General features: G+C 37.0%; 1 protein-coding gene across 3 annotated transcripts in view; it reads left to right on the top strand.

Annotated features, from left to right (window-relative positions):
• The window catches only part of LOC137064223 (E3 ubiquitin-protein ligase HECW1), a 121,621-nt gene that overhangs the window by 75,779 nt on the left and 31,249 nt on the right, over positions 1-14,593 (top strand). For all 3 annotated transcript variants that reach the window (XM_067435586.1, XM_067435584.1, XM_067435585.1), the window contains 3 exons: positions 681-816; positions 10,021-10,103; positions 10,832-10,935. In XM_067435586.1, the coding sequence (XP_067291687.1) occupies positions 681-816; positions 10,021-10,103; positions 10,832-10,935 (323 nt within the window). The remainder of the gene's footprint in view (positions 1-680; positions 817-10,020; positions 10,104-10,831; positions 10,936-14,593) is intronic.

Raw genomic sequence — 14,593 nt, 5'->3', positions numbered from 1 at the left:
CCTCGATATATGGAACTGGCTTTACCAAACAGAAAGGTCCGCTCTAGTCAAACTGTATATTAACAAAACGCTCTTGGCTGTTTCAAAAAAGCGGAGGAGCTGCTAACAGCTGGAGCCGTTTCAGGGGAAATTACGTCAACACATTGAATAATGCGGCGCATTTCAAGGCACTTCAGGGGGCCTTCAGTTATTTCAGGGCTAGGCTACAGGAGCAGCATAGAGCGCCCTCTCGCGGCTGTAGATGTAGCCAAATGTTAATTCTTGTCAGTCAGTATGAATTAAATTTGATATGCAAGTCGCAACTGACTATAAGTCGCAGGACCAGCCAAACCATGAAAAATAGTGTGACTTATAGTCCAGAAAATACAGTGTGTTTATATGGTTCTTATGTGTGTGTGTTTATATGGTTCTTATGTGTGTGTGTGTTTATATGATTCTTATGTGTGTGTGTGTGTTTATATGGTTCTTATGTGTGTGTGTTTATATGGTTCTTATGTGTGTGTGTGTTTATATGATTCTTATGTGTGTGTGTGTGTTTATATGGTTCTTATGTGTGTGTGTGTTTATATGGTTCTTATGTGTGTGTGTGTTTATATGATTCTTATGTGTGTGTGTGTTTATATGGTTCTTTTATGTGTGTGTTTATATGGTTCTTATGTGTGTGTTTCTGACGGGTTCAGACTGGGAGGCCAGGATCGACAGCCACGGCCGTGTTTTTTACGTTGATCATGTGAACCGCAGCACCACATGGCAGAGGCCGATCCATGCGGCCAAACGCTCCGGCTCCACGCACCAGATGGAGCAGCTCAACCGCAGGTCAGAACATCGGCTCTTACTCACATTCACCGCATTATCCTGCCATAGGACGGATATTTATTCATCAGTCCATGATTGCAGACTTTAAATGATGCTTTTATTAAACATGGTTCGGGAGGAGCTCGTTCAGGTAATTGACACAGGTGGAGAGTACTCAGCTAATCAACAGAAGAGGCGTATATATCATAACTGTCTTAACTACTTTAAGTTTAAGACTGCTATAAGTCTGATTTTTAGGGAAGGAACCACCAACTTATTTTTTATCAACACAATTGAAACCAGGTATAAATCACTCAAAACAATTAGAATAAACATGTGCTCTTGACACTTTATCTAATCATCCATACAACCAAAAAAGAAAACCAAACAAATTACATTTACAATTCACCCTCAACACCTACTGAAATCAAAATACACAATGACCATACCAGCAAGAACAACTGTAAATGTAATCACGTAAATACCAGTCTTTGCAAGTTATGGTTGAGAAACAAACCCGCCTAAGATGGGCTCAACATTGTTCAGGATGAACTTGACGCAAAAAGTCCACACGTCCCAAAAGACTGTCTCGTAGATGATGGGAGACGTGCCGGTATCCCTTACAGTACTTTGTGCTTAAGATCCAAGAGATCGACAGGGCAGAGAACTTGCACAGATAATAACTGGTAATCCCAGCAATCTAGGAAATGCTAGTAGCAACAAAGAGTCCTTCTACAACAGAAAACATAAACTAAACATTAGTAGTGAAACCAATTAGCAAGCCATCTCAAAAAACCCAAAACAAAGCATGTGCAATGATTATATATCTATACAACAAAATCCACCCCGAAAAACATGAAGAATAAATAAAGAAAAAGAAAATACTCCTTACTTTGACTGAGCATAAAACCTAAGTTTCCCAATCAGGACTCAAAGCAGTTTGTGGCAACACAGTAGGTAAGCCATGCTTCCTCTGTCCAACAAATCTTCCTAACTCTACTACCCACCTGGGTATATGCCACCTCTCTAAAGCACCCTAGCGCCTCTAGTGGTGGGTAGTAGTAGTACTTAACCCTCTGGTGCTCTTCGGTCATTTCTGACCGAAAAATTTTCTGTTTTAAAATTTTAAAAATCCCAGCTTCATCAGAATGATATGAAACTTGGTGACTTTTTTAGCATTAGGTATGTAAACACACAAAAAAATTGAGGTCATGATTCGAGCATGCTAATTGGTCATTAAAAAAAAAGTAACGTTCATTGTCTTCGGTCATAAATAACCGACCATAGGAAATGAATGGGAAATCGGCAAAAATACAAAAATTCTCTGAATATTTGTGTGTACAATCTACAAATCGGCCACAATGCTGAAAAAAAGTACACAGCAGTATAGGGATGACACTCTAAAACATCAGGAGTGTGATATTGACACATCCACTCACATACACACGCACACACGCACACTTATACACACACACACCCATGAAAAACTGAACCTATGAACCACATTTTGAATTTTTAAAAATCACATCTTCGTCAGAATGACATGAAACTTGGTGACTTTTCTAACATTAGGTATGTAAACACACAAAAAAATTGAGGGCATGATTCGAGCATGCTAATTGGTTGTAAAAAAAATACTCCCACTTGCCATAGGAAATGAATGGGAAATCTGCAAAAACACAAATTCACAGAAAAAAAATCACCATTTCTAAAAAAAAGTACTAATATAAAAATAGTATTAGATTATTTTTATATATTTATTCAAATCCAGCTAAAAAAAATTATTAAATGTGTTGAAAAGTGAACTTGGGAATTCACAAGCCCCTCCATAGAGACCTCTAGTGGATTACACCCATGGTTGCATAATTTCTTAAATAATTCCAAAAGAGGGCGCTAATCTGCCTTCAATAAAAGGCCTATTGAAGGCCTAGTCTCTATTTTAACCTAAAATACTGCAATTAAAAAAAAAATTAAATAAAATAATTTTTTTTTTTAAAAAATTATAATTTTAAATGGCAAAAATAGACAATAATTATTGCATAAATATTAAAAAATACCATCAAATCATCTCAAAATACAAAATTAAAAAGAAAAAATATTATTGAAGAAAAATAAATTGCATTGGTTTTACTGGGGTGGAGGAAGTTTAATTTTTAGGTGTCCGGTCACTTATGACCGGGAAGACAACCAATGTAACCCGTAAACGAGGAGCACTAGAGGGTTTTAAGGTGGTGTGAACATGGTAACAGACCTGAGTCTGTTACAATATATGCAGCTGTCTTACCTCCATTTTGTTGACAGTTCATCAGCATCCCTCCACCACCCCTTCTCCACATTTGGCTCTTTTTAGTTTTAAATCACTACTTGCATACGAGGGGGTACTCTGGGTTCAGAGCTCGAAGCCCTCCCCCCGGACAGCACGCCAAATACGCATTTAAATTTACTCTCTATAAATTATATACAAGTGTGAACTCGTGAAAGCAGCACTTCACTGTAAAAAATTATATGTTCAATAAGTTATGACAACATATGTTTTTACATTGTTTTATCTCATCAAAATAAGTTAAGAAATGGTAAACTTGTTTTTATTACTTATACAAGGTGTAACTCATTTTTTAAAAGTCAGTTTAACATCATTTAAGTTGAAATAAATTAAACATCCAAGTCGATTGTACTGCAAAAGTTCAAAATTTGCCTTTTTTTTTTACAGTGTAGGTACATTTTCAACCTTGATAATATATTTTCAAGACTCTTGTGATGATACATCGACTTACAATAGATTGAATTACACGTCTGCCATAGCCAGACAAAAGTGACTTATATAGTGATGGCCGATTTCAAAACAAAGCTTCGAACCGTTATGAATCGGTGAATCGATTCATGATTCGGATCGCGAGTCAAGCTGCTGAAATCATGTGACTCTGGCGATCCGAATCATGAATCGATTCACTGACTCATAACGGTTCGAAGCTTTGTTCTGAAATCGGCCATCACTATATAAGTCGTTATTTAGTGTTTTTGCGCACTAACTCTATTCTGGCCTCTTCATAAATGATTGTAGAGCCGCTGTAGTGAGATGGGCTTTGTAACGACGTCTTTAGTGCCTTTATGGGTCTTGAGAGAGGAAATTACATTGGTGTCAATAGCCGCGTTTCCATTACCTTTAAAATTGCGAGAATTAAAATTGCGGATTGAAAATATGCCCAATGGAAACGCAGCAATTTCGCAAAAACTCAAAAAAGTTTTTACGCTCTCATGAGGTGGTTTTTCAGGGAATTCGAAAAACGACATTTTAGCAAAACTGCAATGGAGACGGTTTTTCCGCATTTACAGGTCACCTGGTGCGGTGACGTTCAAGGCATAATTATAAACTATAAACTGTCTACTTTTATTTGTGGACTCAGGGAACTAATTATTTTGCATGCACTCACTCCAAACGCTGTCTTCATTTCAAAAAATTATTTTTGTCATTAAATGGTAGATTTTTCTTTTCAAAAGCATTTCTAAATTCAGTTCTTATTTCCAACAATTTTTTTGCCAAAATAACGAAAGTGGTAAAAAAATAAAAATTGAGTTACCAAGCAAATTCAAACATTTCGCTCTTCTCTATATGCGTCAACCTGGCGCGCGTAAAAGTGACGGATTGTTTGGAGAGAAGATGAGACAGAGTTCTTTATTAAACTCATAAAAGACAGTATAATTAGAGGAATACTGGATTATAAACACAGAAATGTCCCATTATCATGAAGACCTTGAAGCAAATCTGACACACACACACACACACACACATACAACTCATATCCGTGCCGCTTAAGTAACCCTAAGGGGCTTTCCTTGCCATTAAAGGGTTAGTTCACCCAAAAATGAAATGTGTGTGATATTTCCCCCATCTAGCGGTGTAAAGGTTTATGACCATCCAGAGAATATTAGTTTCTGTTCCTCTCAATTCTGATTTCGCTTTAACTCCTACGGTGGCTGATTTAGTCCAAGATTAACACGGCAATCCCCCTCTTCACATTCGACACGGTGCCATCGAGTGTTAAAACGCCAAAGGCGAAGCTTGAATTTACGGGTATGTCCCTCTTTGGCTACTGTACTTTCAAGATGGAGGAGCAACATGGCGACCGGCATCCGAACCCCCAACGTGATCTCATGAAAATACGTGAGTATTTTTACGTAAAGTGTGATTCTACTACACGTACATTTACTAACGTTTTTACACACAATAAAACGTACAATACTGACTTATTAACAGCACTAAAATGTACAATATTGACGTATTAACAGCACTAAAATGTAATTTATCGACGTATCTGTTAACGTGTAAGCAGCCACCGGCTCCCATAAATCGTGGCATTAATATTGTTTATTTTATATCCAATAGTCACATCAATACATGTTTTCAGTCACATTTATTAAATGCATTTTACTAAGTTAATCAACCTAATATATAATAACAGAAATATAAAATAACATTTTGCTCTCGTGACATCACTACAAACTCATTTCGGGTGACTAGATAATGTTAAAAGAAGACTGAATTTTAAAACCGTCAGATGAATAACATTCTTGCCAACCATTTTGTAGTATTTAGCTTGTTGTTTGCTGTGAGACATAAAAAGGCATTTTCTCCTATTCAGCAACTGGCGATTACAATATACACCAAAACACAACATCAATTCACAAAACGCAACACTTTATTCGTTTGCTGTAATCCAAATCGTTAGAATCCATATGTTTGCGAGAAACAAATCTAAAATTGAGCCCGGTGATCTTCATCTCCATTCTCCTCTCAGTAGCGCGACGGCAAACATCAATTCTCGCGCTCGTAAATTCAAATTTAAAAAACGCGCCCTCATGAAGCGTTACAACATGATTTACGGCAGTGGCATCGAACGCTCATTGGCTCTCGCCTGCTTCGTCACAGATTTTGACATGTCATGTTTCAGTCGATTTGTATTTGAAATGGGAAACGCGCAACTTCACGGAGAGAAGCCGGATTAATATTTTCATTGATTAATAGCTAACATTCTGCTCTGTACCTCATACAAAACTATTAACGTTATATACCACCAGAGAGGACTGCGACTGCAACACATCTTCATTTGAACTACTTTTGGTACCGCTTTTGACATTTTTTGCAATAAATAAATGATTGTGATTACACTGGTCTGTCTGTTATGCTTTGATTTATAACAGTACGTTGTTTTAATAAATGCTAATGGGTAGGTTTAGGGGTAAGTGTAGGATTAGCCGTTCAAAATATTTTTTTTAATGCTATATTGTTATCAAAATCGTCATTTTCCAACGTTTTACCTTTTATTTTCTTTATATTCTGTATAAAATTGGTAGGTTTAGGTTTGGGGTAGTGTTTAGGGATCGTAGATTAATCAATAAAATGGTCAAAGGGAAATTATATAGATATCTTTATGATATAACAAAAAAAAAAAAAATGTTTTTACCAGAATAAAGTTTTGTATTCTTAAAAAAAAAGATTTCATGATGGATTCGTAAATATTTTACGTTTTATAGCTGTAAAAAAGTAATAATACTACGTTTAAATGTTGCAAATACGTCTATATTTTACATTTTAGCACTTCTCCAAACGTACTAAGACGTACGTTTAGTCTCTTTGAAAGTAACGTATTAATACCTACGTATTAAGGATGAGACCAGGCTGGAACCCCTCACCCGTATGTGTTTTCAATGGCATATTATAAACTTACGAGAATACTTTATTACTTGAAAGAAGTAAATATACATTAATGAGCACATATATTTTTGAATGAACTAAGTGTTACACAGTGTAGCTTTAAGAAATATTGCAAAAGTTTTTCCTAAATCTGTAATGGAAACGCGGCTAATGAAGGCCTTTCTGAGCCATCGGATTTCAACACTAATATCTTCACCTGTGTGTGAAGATGAACGGAGGTCTGACGGCTGGCCAACCACAGGAGGAATTAATGACACAATTTACACTTCTGGGTGAACTAACCCTTTAAGCTGTAATAAAGATGGCGACTCTTTTCTTCTCCCCATCTTGCTCTGATCCCGCTTTCCGAATTTGGTCAGTAAATGGACTTGTCGAGCTCAATGACTTGTATGATGATGGGCGGTTTGCATCCTTTTTATTTTTGTCTGCTAAATACAGTCTGCCCAATAGTCATTTGTTTCGGTTCTTTCAGATTAGACACTTTGTTCAGAAGTTGTTTCCCCACTTTCCCAACCGTCCTCCTGAATGCCCTCTTGATAATTTTCTCGCTCTAAGAGCAGGCCAGAAGCATCTAATTTCAGTTATTTACAACTTAATAAGTTCACTTAATGTGGACCCCACTGTTTCTCTGAGAGAATCGTGGGAGAATGACCTAGGTATCTCTATCACAGATGATCAGTGGTTCAACATTTTAAAGTTAGTTCATTCCTCTTCTATATGTGCCAGACATGGCCTATTACAGTGCAAAGTGCTGCACCGGGCTCATCTAACTAATGCCAAGCTGGCAAAAATATTTTCCAGACAGGAGTGATGCTTGCAATCGTTGCAAGCAGTCTCCTGCCAACCACATTCACATGTTCTGGAGCTGTCCTCAGTTGACAGACTTCTGGTCCAATGTCTTTGACACGCTTAATAATGCTCTTAACATAGATTTGGACCCAAACCCCTTGACTGCTCTTTTTGGCATCTCCTTGAGACCCGACTTGACTCTCTCATCTCGCCAGGTTATCGCCTTCACTACTATTTTAGCCAGACGAGCCATTCTTCTTAAATGGAAACATGCCACCCCTCCATCGCATGATAGGTGGATTCAAGAAATCTTTAACTGTATAAGGCTTGAGAAGCTAAGATTTTTGCTTTCAGGATCTCTCAAAACTTTTCATAAGACTTGGGAACCTGTTTTAGACCACATAAAAGGTTCACTCTGTTCTCCGGATACTAGCGCCAATACACAATAACTGACTTCTATTGGAAAGAGGAAAGACAGATACTAGAGAGAGGATTGTTTATTTTCATATCGCTATTTATGTCTATTACGCATGTTTTTTTGTTTGTTTGTTTTTTATTTTATTTTTTATTTTTTTTATTATTATTTTTTTTTTGCTTTTATATTGCATGTATAATTCGGGGTGGGAGGGTTCTAAAAGGGGTTTATAATGAGACAATTTGTGATCTCTTATTTTTCATTGAATGTATAACTATGTCTTGTTAAATACCAATAAAAAAGATTGAAATAAAAGATGGCGACTCTTGAAGCTGGGAGAATATGTCCTAAATATTGTGTTGTTAATTGACTAGATCAGAGTGAATGGAGCAAAAACAGCGCCATCTAAAAGCATGTCTGAGGCGAAGCTGCCACCTAGAGGACACACGGTGCCTAACAGCAGGAAACGGCTTCAAGATTCAAATAATACTTTTAATCATCAAGGATGCATTAAATTGAAAGTATAGACATTAAAACTGATAATCGTCCTAAATGTGTGTTGCTCCTCATCTGAGAATGATTAGTGAAGGATCAGTGACACTGAAGACTGGAGTAATGATGATAAATTACAGGAATAAATCACACTTTACTATATATTCACACAGAGAACAGATGATTTACACTGGAGGAATATTACACTGCTTTACTGGAGTTATGATCTAATAGAAGCAGAAGAGACTAAAAACATTTATTATTTTTTTAATACTGACCCCAAACTTTGGACGTTGTTGTTTATAAGTAACTTTTTCATGCATCTTTGAGATTTATAAAAGCAGAAGCTTTAATAATCACACTGAAATTGAAGATGTTCTAGTGACTGATCAGTAGTCATTTAATTTTTTCAGTTGGCCAAATTTAATTTATGTGAATTTGATACATTTTTATTCACAGAAATTCAATTTGGCCAACTGAAACAATTAAATGACTACTAATCAGTCACTAGAACATTTGCAATTGGAGACCTGAATTTATTTTTACAGTGCATTAAAAAATAAGCTATGATTGTTTTGTTATCAATATGCTCAAAAAATAATAGTAATCTTCTTCCATTTAGTTTTTGATTAATATGTTTTCAAGACAATATTAAACAAATAAAGGACAATTATCAAAAAGAAAACAAGCAGACAGACTCAAAACCAATGGACTGATAAAGGGAAAGAACATTACGAAGGTATTTTTGGTGCAACACACACATTACACATAATAATTATGCACAACATATATATATATACTCATTTGAAAGGGAATGGAAAGAAGTAGAACTTATTTACTCCCACCCCCAATGTATTCACTGAAACACTCCTTTGTCTTTGAGTTAGTAAGAAATCAAGAGTATTGAGAATGTGGACAGAGTGTATGTCGGTGTTTAATGTATGCTGGTGTTGAAAACAGAAACATTTCAGACTTGTGTGGTAATCAAATATGACATGATATATGATATGATTGGATATGATATGATATGATATATGATGATATATGATATGATGATATATGATATGAGATATATGATATGATATATGATATGAGATATATGATATGATATATGATATTATATATGAGATATGATATGAGATATGATATGATATATGATATTATATATGAGATATGATATGAGATATGATGATATATGATATGATATTATATATGAGATATGATATGAGATATGATATGATATATGATATTATATATGAGATATGATATGAGATATGATGATATATGATATGATATATGATGATATATGATGATATATGATATATGATATGATATATGATGATATATGATATGATATTATGATATGAGATATGATATGAGATATATGATATGATATATGATATTATATATGAGATATGATATGAGATATGATGATATATGATATGATATTATATATGAGATATGATATGAGATATGATATGATATATGATATTATATATGAGATATGATATGAGATATGATGATATATGATATGATATGATATATGATGATATATGATGATATATGATATATGATATGATATATGATGATATATGATATGATATTATGATATGAGATATGATATGAGATATATGATATGATATATGATATTATATATGAGATATGATATGAGATATGATGATATATGATATGATATTATATTTGAGATATGATATGAGATATATGATATGATATATGATATCAAACATTATATCTCATATCATATCATATCACCTGTAGTGTTGTCCTCAGGTGCGCTGGTGTTGTTTTATTTCAGGTATCAGAGCATCCAGAGGACGATGGCCACTGAAGATGGGCCTGAGAGGAGCACAGAGACCCAATCCACACCGCAAGCTGCAGGTCAGCCTCTTCAGACGCTTGGGAATGATCATGTGGCATAGAGTTTTTATTTCAACTAAAAGATAAATTAATCTCCATTTATAATAATTGATCCAGAAGGTGAGATGCTTGTAGAAACCCGTAGACTAAAAATAAGTCCTATTCTGAGCTCCAACTCAGATGCATTCATTTATTAATTAGAAGTTCTGTTTATATATTACAGTTGTACAACAACAACAAACACTCTTTCAAGCGTATAGTTTTTAACAAGGCACCGCCTATAAACAGCAGCTATTCGCACTAAGTCAAAATAGCATATTTTCTTAACTGTAGATGATATTTACTAAGAGTGAAATAGTGGTATATTGTATTTACACATATAAAAGTAGCAACTGCTACTTATATATACTCATATATATATATAATATTCCATTCCCTTTCATCTGCATGAAATCTTTTAGAATATTTCAGAATGGAATTACTGTAGAAATGTAGTTAATTGGTTTTGTAAAAAGCATGTAGATGTGTAAATTGCCTGTAGGTACATTTAGGAGTTTTGCTGGTGTTTATGTTTGAGAGAGAAAATAATTCATTTAACGTGAAAGATGTCATCATTGGATGTATTGTGTGCCAAAGTGATGATAAACGCGCCTCCGTTTGGCTCACATCGACTGAGGCTGTGTTGATCAGTGTGTCCTGGTGACTGTAGATGTGTGTGACTGTAATGTGTGTGTCTGTAATGTGTGTAGATCAGAGAAGAGAAGGCGCTCAGAATGTCTCACTGCTGCTCCAGTGTCCCGCCGTCAAGTTCGTCACACACCCCGAGTTCTTCACCGTCCTCCATGCCAACTACGTAAGTCACGATTAGAAGCTTCAGTTGTGGATTCTTCTGCTAATAACTGACAAACTATTGCACTAACAAAAGTATGTTCTAAGAACGTTTTGTTAAAGTACCCAAAATTCGGTTATGTTCGAAAAAACATTAAAGGGACAATATAAGTGGTAATCATTTTTAAGTATATTCTGAAGTAGTGTTAATGGCATTTCTTTTTGCAGGGAGACACTTGAGAGTCTGGCCAACTTTTTTTGTTGCTCTCCTTGTGAGCTGTATATATACACTCACCTAAAGGATTATTAGGAGCACACACTAATACTGTGTTTGACCCCCTTTCGCCTTCAGAACTGCTTTAGTTCTCCCTGGCATTGATCAACAAGCTGCTGAAAGCATTCTTTAGAAATGTCGGCCCATATTGATAGGAGAGCATCTTGCAGTTGATGGAGATTTGTGGGATGCACATCCAGGGCACGAAGCTCCCGTTCCACCACATCCCAAAGATGCTCTATTGGGTTGAGATCTGGTGACTGTGGCGGCCATTTTAGTTCAGTCAACTCATTGTCATGTTCAAGAAACCACTTTGAAATGATTCGAGCTTTGTGACATGGTGCATTATCCAGCTGGAAGTAGCCATCAGAGGATGGGGACATGGTGGTCATAAAGGGATGGACATGGTCAGAAACAATGCTCAGGTAGGCCGTGGCATTTAAACGATGCCCAATTGGCACTAAGGGGCCTAAAGTGTGCCAAGAAAACATCCCCCACACCATTACACCACCACCACCAGCCTGCACAGTGGTAACAAGGCATGATGGATCCATGTTCTCATTCTGTTTACGCCAAATTCTGACTCTACCATCTGAATGTCTCAACAGAAATCGAGACTCATCAGACCAGGCAACATTTTTCCAGTCTTCAACTGTCCATTTTTGGTGAGCTTGTGCAAATTGTCGCCTCTTTTTCCTATTTGTAGTGGAGATGAGTGGTACCCGGTGGGGTCTTCTGCTGTTGTAGCCCATCCGCCTCAAGGTTGTGTGTGTTGTGGCTTCACAAATGCTTTGCTGCATACCTCGGTTGTAACGAGTGGTTATTTCAGTCAAAGTTGCTCTTCTATCCGCTTGAATCAGTCGGCCCATTCTCCTCTGACCTCGAGCATCAACAAGGCATTTTCTCCCACAGGACTGCTGCATACTGGATGCTCTTCCCTCTTCACACCATTCTTTGTAAACCCTAGAAATGGTTGTGTGTGTAAATCCCAGTAACTGAGCAGATTGTGAAATACTCAGACCGGCTCGTCTGGCACCAACAACCATGCCACGCTCAAAACGGCTTAAATCACCTTTCTTTCCCATTCTGACATTCAGTTTGGAGTTCAGGAGATTGTCTTGACCAGGACCACACCCCTAAATGCACTGAAGAACTGCCATGTGATTGGTTGATTAGATAACTGCATTAATGAGAAATTGAACAGGTGTTCCTAATAATCCTTTAGGTGAGTGTGTGTGTGTATATATATTCCTCATTAGTGCCTGCTCGGATTGCTCGAATGAGGCATCTATGTAAATATTTCTATGATCTCGCCGGTATGTTACTTTTTGTGCCCCGCTCACCCCTAATCTTTTTATTTTTAATATTTAAGTGTGTGTGTGTGTGTGTGTGTGTGTGACGTGAGGACTCAAATGTGTATAATGCCATGGGTATGACACAGGTATTACAGGAGATGGTGAAATATGAGGACATTACCCATGGCCCCACTTTTCAAAAGGCTTATAAATCACACAGGAGGAGTTTTTATGAGAAAGTAAAAATGCAGAATGTTTCCTGTGATGGGTAGGTTTAGGTGCTGTGTGTGTGCGTGTGCATGTGTGTGTGTGAAGTGACGTGAACATGAGAACTGCATTGGGCTGAGACCAGCAGAGCACATTTGCCTGCCGGCCCGTCACATTGCACCAGGTGTGTGTGATAGGACCCAATAAGTGGATTTCCTTAATCTGCGTCAGTCCCTCAAATCAACATCGGTGTCACCAAACTGTTCTGTCTCCAAATTGTCCGTACGCATGGCTCAGAGTTTGTGTTCAGGTGTGCAATTCTACCCTCAAGTTTATTTAAATCACACCTCTTCACAGGTTACGCTTCTTCAGGGCATGTTTTGTGCATACGCAACGGTTATAAATGAGGAGGCAGAACTTTGAATTAATGTTTATTAATGTTTCTGACGCTTTTTAAAAGCCTCTGCTAAATGCATTAATGTTCTAGAAAAGCGTTTGTTCATAACTTTGTCCGAGCGTTCTCTGTTTGCTGGGTAACTGTTTGCATCCAGTGCACTGATGTGGAAGTGTCTTTATTTGCCCCAGTGTATCCAGACACGGTGTGGATGTTCCCGGAATCAGTCGAGCGTTTGCGAACTGTCTCTGTCCACGCAAATTGTACTTTGAGGGCTGATATCCACTGAACTATTTGCAGATTGCTTCTTTATTGATCACATAAGCTCCGCTGCTGAAGAGGAGACAGATAACAGACACTAACAAGTCAAAGATAAAGCGTGCTGAGAGAGAAGTGGATCAGTGCAGATATCTCTCTCTCTCTCTGTGTGTGTGTGTGTGTGTGTGTGTGTGTGTGTGTGTGTGTGTGTGTGTGTGTGTGTGTGTGTGTGTGTGTGTGTGTGTGTTGAGCTCTCAGAGACGCCTTTATTCTGCTTCAGTTATTGCATGCAGGTCACACACAAAGACCTTGCGCTCATAAATACCAGCCATTGATTCAATAATCGCGATTATACTGAGGTGCCGTGTGTGTTTGGTTTGATAACACCGTATCAGACCTGGTGACCGATTTACATTCACAAGAATATGCATTGATACGACAGACATGCAGACTGAGACAATATTTTGGTTCTTGAAACCCAAATATGACCTTTTGACTGAACAAATAATCAAATTATGATCAATAGCACAAATACAGCAAAGATAGAGCTGAAATAAACTGTGCTTTTCAGGTTTTTCATATAGTCCTGACAGCAGTTTTCAAATACAGAAATTGAATAAAGTAGTCAAATGTAAAATAACACTGCATATTCTACACTGTATAAATTAAATATAGATTAACTCTTAATAAAGTTATCCAGTCAAGAGCAGTGAGTGATTGTTCTTTGTCTTTTGTAGTTTGATTAACATTAAAAACGCAGACGGCAGCAGAATTATTAGGCTACTGTCACTTTAAGGGCGAATGCACGGATCCAATACTCTGATACACATGCATTACTTTCTCAAATGTTTTCATTCACTTAAACTGACTATATTTACTAGGATACTCGCCAATACGGCATTTTGACATAATTCTGTATGAATATGTCTGTTCAAGCACAACAAGACATGAAAGAACTCAATTAAGTACAGAATTAGGGGCTCTTATTTTGACTTAAAAACATTGTTACGGGCGGTCGGACACCACCACATGAAGGAGAGACGCACACAAACCAGCTCGTATCAAAAATAATGTAGGGGTATTTTATTTAACAGAGTGGACCTTAACGGTAGTTTAACAAAAAAACAACAATCAATACGGAACGTTTTCTACTGGGTGGACGGCTGAACGGCAACCAAAGCCAGCAGGTGAGCACGATTGTGCAGACTCTCAAGGATCCGTGTACGCACCCTGAAATGCTCCAGGAAATCTTGTA

This window comes from Pseudorasbora parva, chromosome 24 (assembly GCF_024679245.1).
Source record: "Pseudorasbora parva isolate DD20220531a chromosome 24, ASM2467924v1, whole genome shotgun sequence".
Taxonomy (NCBI): domain Eukaryota; kingdom Metazoa; phylum Chordata; class Actinopteri; order Cypriniformes; family Gobionidae; genus Pseudorasbora; species Pseudorasbora parva.
The sequence above is the reverse complement of the archived record's forward strand: the minus strand, read 5'-3'. Positions and strand labels throughout refer to the sequence as shown.